General features: G+C 41.9%; 2 protein-coding genes across 5 annotated transcripts in view; both read left to right on the top strand.

Annotated features, from left to right (window-relative positions):
- Positions 1–8,356, top strand: part of LOC116614450 (sodium channel protein 1 brain) — a 49,349-nt gene extending 40,993 nt beyond the window's left edge. For all 4 annotated transcript variants that reach the window (XM_032375470.2, XM_032375468.2, XM_048729863.1 and 1 more), the window contains 11 exons: positions 479–1,047; positions 1,465–1,638; positions 1,819–1,920; positions 2,227–2,399; positions 2,826–2,931; positions 3,260–3,313; positions 3,413–3,550; positions 3,769–3,882; positions 4,090–4,228; positions 4,612–4,743; positions 4,923–8,356. In XM_032375470.2, the coding sequence (XP_032231361.1) occupies positions 479–1,047; positions 1,465–1,638; positions 1,819–1,920; positions 2,227–2,399; positions 2,826–2,931; positions 3,260–3,313; positions 3,413–3,550; positions 3,769–3,882; positions 4,090–4,228; positions 4,612–4,743; positions 4,923–6,235 (3,014 nt within the window). In that variant the 3' untranslated portion in view covers positions 6,236–8,356. The remainder of the gene's footprint in view (positions 1–478; positions 1,048–1,464; positions 1,639–1,818; positions 1,921–2,226; positions 2,400–2,825; positions 2,932–3,259; positions 3,314–3,412; positions 3,551–3,768; positions 3,883–4,089; positions 4,229–4,611; positions 4,744–4,922) is intronic.
- Positions 8,357–12,696: 4,340 nt separating this feature from the next.
- LOC5507022 (5-hydroxytryptamine receptor 2B) overlaps positions 12,697–13,027 on the top strand; it is a 37,272-nt gene continuing 36,941 nt past the window's right edge. Inside the window, exon 1 of the mRNA XM_032375461.2 lies at positions 12,697–12,783. The gene's annotated coding sequence lies outside the window, so the exon portion shown is untranslated. The remainder of the gene's footprint in view (positions 12,784–13,027) is intronic.

Here is a 13,027-nt window from a genome sequence, read left to right as displayed (position 1 = left end):
AACACACGGTGACGGCGTTGATTCAGGCACTTCTATTCGTCAAATGCGCATTCTAATTAACCAATTCATTCACTTGGTATTGAGCAGAATTAAACAAAAGGCCAGAGTAAAAATAATACCCCCACCATATTATAGAAGCCCGCAAAGGTCTAATGTGGGTTACTCTCATGGCTAGCCTGCATAGCAAGCTGCATAGCAGGGCTTGGTAAAACGAGTGATAGATCCCGCGCGCCCTCTCCCTAGCGCGCGCCTCGTCTACTCTCTTCTTTCCCAACCCTTTGGGCTCGCTAAACACACTATGGCTGGTATTGTCCGGCATAGGAGTCCATGGGTAGGATAAACGAGAGCGCACACACCACTTGTAGCAGTTCTAGGAATTCATTTACTTGACATTAGCGGTCCACAGGAGACATGGGTTGATAGGATGCACGTTTCCTTTAACACTTTGAAAGTCTAAATGAGGTATCTCTTACCCTAGGCAACCCATCCCTGGCTCAACGCCAAAAGCACTCCTTACCTAATGACACCAACAAAAGTCTGACCACGATGCTAGAAGTCGACGAAGCCGCACATCGTATCCGAGACCAGCCCGAATTGAGCCCCAAGAAACCTAACATGAACCCAGGTAAAAGCGAGGACGACCTCCTAGAACCCAACGAGAACAACCTAAGCAACGGGGACCTTGTTGCCAATGGCAACGCCCCTGTTCTACCCAATGGCAACTCGCGGCTCTCAGCGAGCTCAAGGAGCTGCAAAGATCTGAGTCTTGGTGACATCGATTCGCGCATTCCCTGCGCCAGCCCCAACCACGACCCCAAGCGTGACACGATCGTCACGGTGGACACGGATATCGTGACAGGAAACAGCAAAGTGCGTGACTGCTGTCCGTCGTTCTGTTACTGTGAGAGCAACTGCTGTACGAGCTATAAGGAGTCTTGTATTCGTCGGAGCTGGCATTCGTTGCGTTATAACCTGTTGTTGTTCATCGAGCACAAATACTTTGAGTTCTTTATACTGGTGATGATTGGGATTAGCAGCTTGACGCTGGTGAGTGGAAGGGAGGGAAGGGAAGGGACCGGTTATAAATTCATGTCCAAGTATACCAATAAGAATGTTGATATCATGCCCTTAGTCACTCTAACCTCTTATTATAACCTTAGCGTTATCTTTATTGGGGTACTTAGCCGCGAGGACTAAGGAAAACCGTTATGAAAAGATATTCTTGTTGTAAGACAAATCAGTACACGAATCATTTTAAAAAGAGTATCCAGGTAATTTTATTTAGCTAGATACTTTTGGATTATGAATATAGTTAAAAGAAATAATCACCTTTTTGTATCGTTTTGTGTCGTTATTCATCAATACTTTTGAGATCTGCGCTAATCAACCTTCACAAAACTAAAGCTTCTCCCTTATATCTACGACCAATGATCATCTCTTATATCCATGTTTTGTGCTTGTTAGGTATTTGAGGACATTCATCTGGACAGTCAACCAACGCTGAAAGCAATTCTTTCCTACATGAACTACACCTTCGCGGTTACCTTCACGGTGGAAATGTTGCTTAAACTCCTTGGATTCGGTATCGTCGGCTACTTCTCCAACCTCTGGAACTGTCTAGACTCCTTCATTGTTGCCGTAAGTTTTTATACTGCGTGGTTGTATTAAGCGGATTGAGATGTATGGAAAATATGTGGTGTTCTTATTAAGTGGTCGTCTGAAAGGTGTTCCACCGTACCTTTACTTTTCTTCTCTAAACAAAAGAAATTTCAATGAAATGGGAATTGTGGAAACATTGATGGCTGTTGTCATTTCTAGATCTCTCTCGCCAGTATAAGTGGTAATGAGAACTTGAATGCATTCCGGTCTCTTCGAGCTCTGCGTCCTCTTCGCGCCATCTCACGATTCGAGGGAATGAAGGTAACGCTGCCACCTGCCCAGTACCGCAGGCTCAAACCGTAAGACGTTATCTATCTGACTATAAAAATAGTCGTGCGTATATCTTAGTTGTGACAAGGGTTTTACTTTGCCAATAATCGTAGACAAAAAAGCGCTACAGGATATGATTGAAAGCTTGCTATCTTAGGTGACTGGTACATTCAAAACTATGGTTTTCTTACCACGCGCTTTGGCTTCGTAAGTCCAATTTATCTACCGCCCGTCACTCGTTCTAGCGAAAGTTTCTTCACTCTATGCTGTGGTTACAATTTCTTGGTTGTTTCCTAGATCGTTGTCAATTCCCTGGTTCATGCCGTGCCTGCCATTTCAAACGTGTTGCTCGTCTGTATGATCTTTTGGCTCATCTTCGCCATTATCGGCTACCAATTGTTCGGTGGAAAGTTCTGGAAATGCGTTGACAAAGACGGAATCCGTATAGACCATAATATTTGCCCAGACAAGTAAGTCACTCTTAGATACGTGTTTTGTGTATCAAGAGAACAAGCTAGAGGGGGGGGGGGGGACAATGGCTTTAGAGCCTCGGCCAATCAGCGCCAACCTCGCCAAGCATTGCTCGCATGGTTGTTCACAAGTAAAACCCCAATAAGACGGACACGTATAGCTTGCCTAAATACTATTTTCATTCATTTCTACTCAGATAAATCAAACTCGCCGCTTACTTGAAATTTTTGCAGAGTTCGAGATCTTTGGGTTCTCATGTAATTCGAACACCATTCGAATAATGATAATTCATTTCCTGCCATAACACTAGGAGAGGTCTTACAACATTGTAAGAACACAATATACATCCCATAGGCTGAGTTTAAATCCCATCTGGGATTGTTTTACTCAGTGATAACTGGTTATTTTGGAATTCTCTGGTTTAGGGAAACGTGCTTGGAGATGATGGCTAACGGCACTGCTAAAAATTGGACCAACTCAAAAGTGAATTTTGACAGCTCTCTCAACGGATTTCTTGCTCTCTTTCAAGTTGTAAGTATACTTGAAACATTATTATTCTTGTTGAAACTTTTTTTGATACATAATATTTGCAATAATGTAAGGACAATTTCTCAAAACTTGAGGGGAAAGAAAAAATATTTCAGGGGAGGGTTAGGGGGAGGGGACTGGTGCTATGATATCGATCCTCCTACACCCCCCTCCCCCTGCTCCCCTCCTCCCTGCCTCTATATGCACGAATGTATACACCTCTTACACCCGAGGGTGACCGTATTCTAGAGGTTGTACCATGAATTTTATACCTTACCCAGTACACAGATGTACGATAACTGATAAACATTCTGCGTTGTTATTTCAACAGGCTACTTTGGAAGGCGTGTTTGAGGTCATGAATGACGCTGTGGATTCATCTGAGGTAAGTCTGTTTTCTCTCTCCTCACTTTTGATGGGTGATTTTTCATCTGGGTGAAACACTTGTACGAGGACATTAAAATATCGCCCTGTTTTTTCTCAGGTATACCAACAACCCCGCTTTGAAGCCACTTTTCCCGCGTACTTCTACTTCGTCATCTTCATCATCATGGGTGCTTTCTTCTTCCTCAACCTGTTTATTGGCGTCATCATCGATAACTTCAACCGTCTCAAGCAACAGGTAACCTTGCTAAAGCGGCCACTTGATCAATTCCCTAATAAGTGTATGTGTTTGGCTCCCCGCGTAAGATGACCACTCATTGTGTCGGCTAGGATGGCGTGACCCTGAAAAACACTTTCGGCGAAAGCCATTGTTTTCTACCATCGTGTGTTCCTTGGCCGTGTACATTTGATGTCTAACTGGAACCCTGCTTAAGGTGGCTCTCTTGTTTTTTACAGTACGAAGACAGTGGATCTCTTGGTTTCCTTTTAACGGCGAGTCAGAGGAGCTGGGTGAATACAATCAAGAAAACTTACTACCGAAAACCTAAGAAACAGCCCAAGAGACCCAAGGTTTGACCATGACGCTCAATGTCTGAGAGTAGAGATCTTTTCCTGCTCTTCTATTAAAATAGTAAAGCTTTGTGTAACCAAGTGTCACCATTGTGAAACAAAACCCTAGATGCGTAGCAACATGTAAAAGTCCTTGTTGTAAACAAGCGTTGAATTAATTTAGTTATGTGTTAAGTTTTCTGTAATTATTTTTTGTCTGTGTTCCAGGCGGCATGGAGAGCGTGGGTGTTCGACCTCATTCACCAGCGCAAGTTTGAGGTGATGATCATGGCGGTGATCATGACGAACATGGTGACGATGATGCTGCAGCACCACAACCAAAGCGAAGACTTCAAGATCGCATTAGATATCCTTTAACATGTTGCTTTGTCAGTGGTCATTCTGTCATCCTAGAACAATTCCAAGTAAAAAAGCACCCGTATTTATCGGCTGATGTGGGGAAGTTTTTAAATTGGGTAAATTGTTTATTATTGGTTCAAATGCAGTTGTGAAGTTGCCATCGTGTTACCTCGTTTAGAAAATATTTAGTGCACTACAGGGAAATAGTTATTAATAGATTAGATGTTGGGGTCGGGGACGAATTCTTCTGAAAAAATAAGCTATTCTGATGCAGATTCTGTCATGCGCGATCTTTGGCAATTAACAATTGGTCACTGCGCATGCATTAAGCATTGCTTATTTTGTCGTTGTTATCCTTGACTATTGTCCGGTATTTTGGCCGGCCTACACTTGACCTCAACTATATCTTTACGGGCATCTTTGTCGTCGAAGCTTGCATTCGGCTGATAGCACTCCGACTGGATTACTTCAAACAAGCCTGGAACTTGTTCGACTTTGTTATCGTCATCTTTTCTATTATTGGTAAGACCCGGAATAAAACAGTTCAGACGATTACCATCTTAGGTATCACAGCTTGTTAACGACAGTCTAGAGCAGCATATGGCATATGGTAGTGAATTGTCTGAGGAAATCTGTCACTAATTATTTTTGGTTTCAAAGGCCAGATGTGACTCTGTGTCCCTTTCTATTCCCTTTTTCAGGTATCATCTTGGACGATGTGATGAAGATCAAAATGTCCTTCTCCCCCGGTCTGCTTCGAGTAGTTCGTGTATTCCGGATTGGTCGGCTCCTGCGTTTCTTCGAGGGTGCTAAAGGCGTGCGACGTCTTCTGTTCGCCCTCGTCAAATCCCTCCCCGGCCTGGTTAACATCGCCACTCTTCTCTTTCTCATCATCTTTATCTATGCCATCATCGGGATGTCCTCATTCGCTTACGTGAAGAAAACAAACGGCATTACCGACGTCGTCAACTTCGAGACGTTCGGCAATTCTATGCTTCTCCTGTTCCGAATCGGCACTGCGGCAGGTTGGAACACCATACTGGACCCTATGATGGTCCAGGAGCCCTATTGTGATCCAAAAATGACCCCTCCAGGAGAGGGCATGGGCGGAAATTGCGGCAAGCCTTTGTTGGCGGTGTTTTACTTTGTTAGCTACATCCTGTTGATTTTCTTGATTATCGTTAATATGTACATCGCGGTTATTTTGGAGAATTTCAACGAGGCGCAGTCTCAGGAGGAGATAGGAATCACTGATGATGACCTGGAGACGTTTATCCTCACGTGGGAGAAATACGACCCTAAAGCTACGCACTTTATTTATTATCACCAGCTAGAGGACTTCCTCGATGAGCTGGATCCACCGATGCAAATGCCAAAGCCGAGTTACCACTTGTTTGACGAACTTAACGTACCGCTGAAGGCAAATAACAGGATTTACTGCGTCGATTTGATGCAGTCTCTGATTCGAAAAGTAATAGGAAAACTGGACGATGTGGAGGAGGAGGATATGGGCGAGCTTATGCAGAGACTGTCGGATCGATTTTCGGGTAAAAATAGCCGCAACGAGCCCAATGTAACCACTGTTAAAGATTACTTTTACTTCGAAAACCGTATGGCGTCGGTGATCCAGCGCACGTTTAGGATACACCTGCTGAAGAAAAAAATCGAGGAACATTGCAACGCTAAGTTCCATAAGTATGATCACGTGAGTGATAGTAACGAGAAGAACAAGGGCAAGTGGCGGGAGAAGCAATTGGAGGATAACACAGGAGGGAGTGCTGGAATAGAGGCTGTTATAGGAATGTTATGGTACAGTCAGGGCCAAACCAGGAAATACGACGAGGAGCCGACAGTGGAAGTCACTAACGAGACGGATGAACTTGCGGTGGACAAAAATGGCTCCAAAAGCGGCTCCAAAAATGGCTCCAAAAACGGCTCCAAAAATGGCTCTAAGGAATCGAGTAGACCTACTTCGTTGGTTGTTAAGAGGACCTTGAGTCCATCCAATTGTTGATTATTGCACGGGCCTGGGTCAAGGCCTGGTGAAATCATTTAATGGCGCGTCAAGCGCCGAGCTGTCTCACAGGTTGCACGGAAGGAAAGCGGAAATCCTCTCTGACATCTTGTTGTCTTTTTTGTCAAACAAACACTTGGACCTTCAAATATTTAGAGAAATATTCGTGAAATTCCGTAGTCCTAATATCCGCCTAAGCCGTAGCGCGCTGGCTCATGGGCGCGTGTCCCCATCTTGCGTGTTTACATCTTACCTTGCTTCAAGCACGGTGATACCTTACAAAAAGTTACTGTCTCAAGGACAACTTTGAACAGCCAAGCAGGCAGTATAAAATGACTGTAAAAATTAACGAAAGGAATGAATGGAAAAAACGAAAGAGGAAAAATTCAGCATCAATCAAAGATTTGCTGGAAAAATCAGGATATCCTCGAATGCATATTGTATTTGCATATCACTCCCTGCGCGACATTTGTTGGTTTCAGCCAATGGGAAAGCGGTCAAGAACAATAGAAACCAATGGACGTCACGTAATTTGAATTTATTTGATAGGAACAGCTCGTAGAATTAGGTTAAAAATAGTATCACGACTTAGGTTGTTCTCGGATCATTTTGTCTTCACTTCCATATGTTATTTTAGTAATTCTTAGGAAAATTATTTCCGTAAGAACTATTTTCTTGTTAACACCTAGAAAATAATTAATCAATTCATTTTCCTCCTATTTATTGAAATACAAATTTATTTATTTTACAATGAAATCATAAAGTTATTTGCCCACGATTTTTTTCGAGAATAGAACATCCGTAGCTGTGATCGAATTGACCGTCATTCATTTCTCATACAATTTAGCAATAGTCAGCAAACTAACTCAGTATATTAAATATAGATTACAAAACTTGAAAGATAACTCCTCATGATAACATTTCGCCCACTTAATCGAATTATAGTGCAAATCTTTTTTAGAGCTTAAGCCACTTTTTGTCGAGACATCAGACAGGAGCTCCCCTTCTTCGTTTCTTTTGTTCGTTGAGATAAAATTTGCAAGGGGAACAATCATTTACGCTTTTTGTATTCTTTTTTGTAAAGAATATAGAATGAACGAGGAGTTCAATATGACATATCATTGCTTCCAGTTTCACGAACAGAAGAATTCGCATGTTTGTCCGAATACGTTCTTATGTTAAAAAAAATACTTTAAAGATAAAAGTATGATATTTGCACGTCGCAGTTGTGGCGTCAAGTCGTATGGTCCGATACTGCGGCTGGAAAAGGCCTCTTAAATGAACCTTAAAGAACCCAGCATCTTCGTAATGAAGTTAACCTACGGTATCCTCGTCTCCAGACCCTTTACCAACAAATAGACCGCGCGTTCCTGGGTACACTAATAACGCGCATACACTGAGCAAAGGATCTGGTGTCTTGGGCTGTGAAATCTAGATGGAATCCCTACTTGTAACAAAACGACAATGGTGAAATTACAATGTCTAAAAACAGAAGCATTGAAATTTTAAAATTTGATTATATTTTCTATTTTTTTCTTTTTATCTTGTGCCTGGAGCCAGAATCCGTGTGATTGTAAATGTATCCGTTAGTTCCAATAGCAACTAAAAGAAGAGGTGTACATATCAAAACCGCACCCGACAGTTAAAGTAATGCTTAAAAAAGTCAAAGATACCAGTAGAGCTTAGCTTAGACAACCTCCTTCAGGAAGAAAAATTGGTATCAAATATAAATCTAGAGGGTACGATTGAGTCTGAAACGCGCTTCGATCATAGCTGGTGCCCCATTGGCTAGTTATAAACAACTCTCCTTTTGATTGGCTCAATTTGCGCGAGTTGAGCTCGCAGTGATTGGTCCAACCAAACGCGGATTTCGATTGGCTAAAACCGAGACAGTCCACTCTGAACGGCCTACGCCTTATATGGTAACGTTTAATGGTAATGTAGTTTGTTGGTTCAGACCCAGACCTACCCTCTATCAACGCTAATGTTGGACAAGCAGCTTATGCAAATTATGTTTTGTGGAATAAGCACAAACAGGGAATTTTATTTCACTCTCATTCAATTTTTTGTAAGTTATGAAATTTTATACATTAAAAATTACATTAAAATCTTCCAAATCCAGAGATGGTGTGAATATTGTTAATTTTAAAGTGGTTTTATAGATTGTACCCACATCAATCAAACTGTCCTTTTCTAGCTCGCTTAGTCAATTCCTCTTTAGCACAATATATCTTTGCGGGGAGTACGCTTCGATTTTTTTTAAAAAAAGTGGCACTTTTTGTTTACCTAAGAGTAGAACAGTGTACTGAGAATTTTCACGTTAGTTTGCAAGAATTCGTGTTTACTACGATTTTGTTGGGCCGCCATTTTGAAAAGTCGGTGCTCTAACGTTTTAGAACACCATTCCCAGGCTCTTAGACCATTTAGAAATACGACAATAGCCTACCTGTAGGCTTTGATAGTTTTTCCGGCACGAACACCCCTAAAACACGGAGTCGCATAACTTGGCCGCCATCTTGGATAATGCGCTCCGCAGGGGGAGGGGGAGGAAAAATGTGCGGGGTTTTCGTGCAGGAAAAACAGGAAGGCTATACGGCAATCATTGAAGATGTCCATCATTAGGAGCGATTTGATAAGTGCGCCTTTCCTCTTTGGAGAGCAGTACAAGCATAAAATATTGGATCTCTTTGCTATAGATAAGTTGCGAGTAAACACGTGATATACTGTGGCCCTTGAGCGCCCGTTAAAAAGAGGAGCGCTATTATACATACAAGAATATTGTGCTCAATACACTAGTCATTAAGGGGGGAATTTTTAGTGGGCTCACTCAACCTCCTCTCGAAAAACTGATCTTTACTTATCTATCGATAAAATTCTTGCGTCATCTTTTTTTAGCCTGCTCGCCAGCTCTCAAGTGGTTTTATTTGAAAATTACTGTTTTCGGGAATTCCGACACCCCGACAACAGCAATTTCCGAATTAACCCACTGGAGAGCAACACCATTTTTTTCCCCGCATATTTTGCGATATTTTAATAAACGCGATTTGAAATTAACAAGAATGTATTTTGCACCAAAGCTGCATTCAGATATAGGCTCCGAGATTGTGACGTCACGGGCTCCGGCGACATGTTGGGACATTTTTTGGAAGGTCTTAAAGGGCCTGTTCACATGGAGGTTGGGGACCCCAGGGGAGTGGGGTAACCCTCTCCATATAATCTCTCTTATTTTTGTATTTGCGTTCAGATGTCAGGTGGGGGACCCCACCGAGGCTGGTTACCCGGGACGCCGGGCCGATAACCCGCCTCGGTGGGGTGGGTTTTCGAGAGTTTTCAACATGTGAACGCTCCCGAATTGGCGTAACCCGCCTCCCCGGGTACCCTTCATCCGGGAATCATAATAAGCCCGCCAAAAGCGCAGGCAGAACCAGCTCGAAAAGTTGAGTAATGGCCATGATAAAGCTAAGGAGAACGAAGAATTTTCTATTGAAAGCGACCGAGAGTCGAGTTCTTTCGTTAATAGCGAGGTATCATTCGTCGAGCGTTCGTCCCGCAAAAAAGCCGAAGAAAAAGACACCAAATCACATGCAGTGGACCTCAGAAAAGATAGAGCTGCAGTTAAAGTATTTACATGAATACAAGGTCACTTGTGAGTTTAACGGAAAAGATTTTGAACAGGACCTGGCGTCCTTGTACACAGAGATACGAAGGTGCATGGCGCGAGACAACGACGAATTTGGTCCCGAAAATATAAATAAATATCTTATGTCGCATCTTTCTCAGTCGAGCTGCGGCAATATCGTATTGGTTAGATAATTCTATGCAAATTCTCTGGAGTCTACGTCTTTCAGAGATTAAATAGTACAACAGACCACATAGCTGGAATACCGCCTCTGAACATGCAAAGAGCATTTACCGCCACGACGTGTCTTCTATCCGCCATCTTGTTTATTACATTCTATCGTAGGTACTTAGCCACCACGCCCCACATTCGCAACCTCACCCCAGGCATGTGAACACAACTTTTTCTTGATCAAAGGTAGGTGGGGTCCCCCACCTCCATTATGTGAACAGGCCCTAAGTGTAAAAGCCTACGTATCGAGCAAAGCCCGAATATTTTGACCGAGTGCGTCTTTGTAGAGAAATAGGGTTTTCAAGCAATTAGCCTACCTGTAGGCTTTAAATGCCGTTTTCAGCGAGAAAAACACTCGAAAACCCGAAATCGTATCTCGTGGCCGCCATCTTGGATTCGAGGGACAAAATATGAGAGGCGCAGGGGTGGGGGGGGGGGGGGGGGGAGGGACGGCCACGAGATCTGATCCTCGCCGAAAACGCATCTAAAGCCTACAGGTAGGCTATCAAGCAATTCAAGCAATGGGTGAAGGATTCCAGGGAGATCTCGGACCATTAGAACGTTAAATACTCATTTTATCATTAAAACAATGCCATTGTCTACAATGCCTGTATTCTTCAAGTTGCTTGCTTTAATTTCCATGGATACTCATATAAAGATTGCGTTTGCGCGAAATCTGCGCGAAAACACTTTGAAGTTTTAACATGCCAACTTGCCCAAAATAGTCCAGCGATCACCATTCCTCTTTGAACAGACTACGTGAAACGATTTAATCCACTCAGCTTAACATGACCATGGAGCGTATCTATCGTATCTAAAACGAATCTAACATTAGTAAAACGGTAGCTTTTAGGCAGATTTTAATTAGTCTACATAGTCTTTAATTAGCATAAAAATTGAACATTTTCATAATTTCCTGTAGCGAAGCAACAGTCTCTTCGCTCAAAAATGTTCCCCAATATGAACAAATTCGGTGCCGAAGCAAACATTGGATGACACGTCACAAACATTTAGTCTTCCCTTATTTAGTCTTCCCTTATGCTGTGATACAGCATTTCGGCATCGCTAGCGCAAAGCTGAAAAACGCAAAGAAACGCCCCTTTTAGCATAAGTGAAAAATGGACATGGACGAGTTCTTGGCATATCGTGTTAACTTGCCTAACTAGCACAATCTTACAAACAAAGCCACTGCAGCTTTTTCAAGGAGATTATTGGATCCTAAATAAGAAAAACTTCATTTTACTTGTGACGTTTGCCTTCTGCCAACCATCGACCTAGGACTGGTCTACACAACAGCGAATAATATAATGCAGATTATTTGTCGCACTTTTCTTTTATACTGTACTACAAAAAAAAAACACAATAATCATAGTACCTGTAATCGTGTGAAAAAAACGTTTTTGAAAGCAAAAAAGAATTGCTTTGCCTCGTTCGGTAATCTGTCCCACAATTTTGTTCCATGATATCAAAATATTATTTGTTTTCATATATTTTGCCAAGAGGTTAGGACAACTGAATGAAGTCTGCCCCTATTACGGGACCCCTTTTATCTGGAAAAGGCCCCATTGCGAAAGGGTTATTTTAATTTCTTTCTCATACCAATATATTATCAAATTTAGTGCAAGACAGCTAGGAATTTCCACCTGCATCGTTGCTTCCTTTTCACACCTCGGTTTGTTGTTGCACGCCGTTTCACACTTCTTGGCAAGCTCTTCGCAGTTAAGTTTGTTCTCAACAAAGCAAATGCTGTAAACTATGTAAACCTCCTCAGAAATAATTTTTTTTGTCATAAACATCTTTCCATCTTGTTCCATCTTGTTTGTTGTATAGGTCTGCGAGACTTTCACTCGCCGTGCATTTCAAGACAATTCCCAATTCCAGTTCTGTCCTACTTGCATTGCTTCATTTTTTATATCGCGCATTTAGCAAATAGTAATATAGATAGTATTAAAAAACAGGTGCGTATACCGGCCGCCAAAAGTGGACTATTTATTCTCAAGGATCTTCAAATACTTTGCTTTTTTATATGAAACCTTTGACTGCACACCCTTCTTTAGCCAATTCTGGGACGCGCCTGGAATACGAGGGGTGAATGAGGACAACTACTTTCATCACATTTCAGTCCTTCTGGGTTTAAGGTAACTAAAAAGATTTGTCTCTCTTGGATTATAGAATATTAGTGATACAAAATTTACTTTTCAAAATTTTGTACTTGTAGGGTTTTATGATTTTAAGTGGCGTTATTTTGAATAGGTAGGGGAGGGTGGAACGTATTACAAGGGGTATTGTTATTTTAAATCGTTATGGGCAAACTTCACGAAAATGTGATCCTCGCACCGCCGATATATACAAACCACTTTTGAAACAATAAAACTACAAAAATATTCCCACCACCTCCGTCATTTTTAACAAAGCCAACTCTATCCAAACATCGCTCTCAGAGTTTTAGTTTAACTAATGTGCTCATTAACACGTATTTGTTACTTTAAGAGATAATCTCGCTGAGCCGCTTCTATTCTGATGTAAATGATAACGGCTGGCATTTCAAATCATTACCAATCCCAATTCTTCCGATGTGATTTCGAAAGGTTTCCTTGAGCAATCAGTTCCCAAAGAGCTGAGCGAGATCTTGCCCTAAAGGAGACTGATAATGGTAGAGCTATTCGATAAAAATTGAAGTCTTCATCAGAAAGTTCAAGTAAGTAACTGCTTTCTGAAATGTTTAACTCCACACATTGCTTCACCCAAACGCTATTAAGTAAAAAGTTATAGGAAAATTGAGAGAGAAAACACAGTTTTTTGTTTTGCCAAACAGCATCTCGTACGACATTATCGATTTTGCATTTTTCTCGTAAGCAGTGCGAAAAAGGTTGATTGAGTGTTACAACCTGATTGAGTGTTAACCTGAAGTAAGGTCCATATTTTTGCCATTAAAAGCGATC

This window comes from Nematostella vectensis, chromosome 7 (genome assembly GCF_932526225.1).
Source record: "Nematostella vectensis chromosome 7, jaNemVect1.1, whole genome shotgun sequence".
In the NCBI taxonomy this organism is placed as follows: Eukaryota; Metazoa; Cnidaria; class Anthozoa; order Actiniaria; family Edwardsiidae; genus Nematostella; species Nematostella vectensis.
This window is presented reverse-complemented; position numbering and strand designations above follow the sequence as displayed.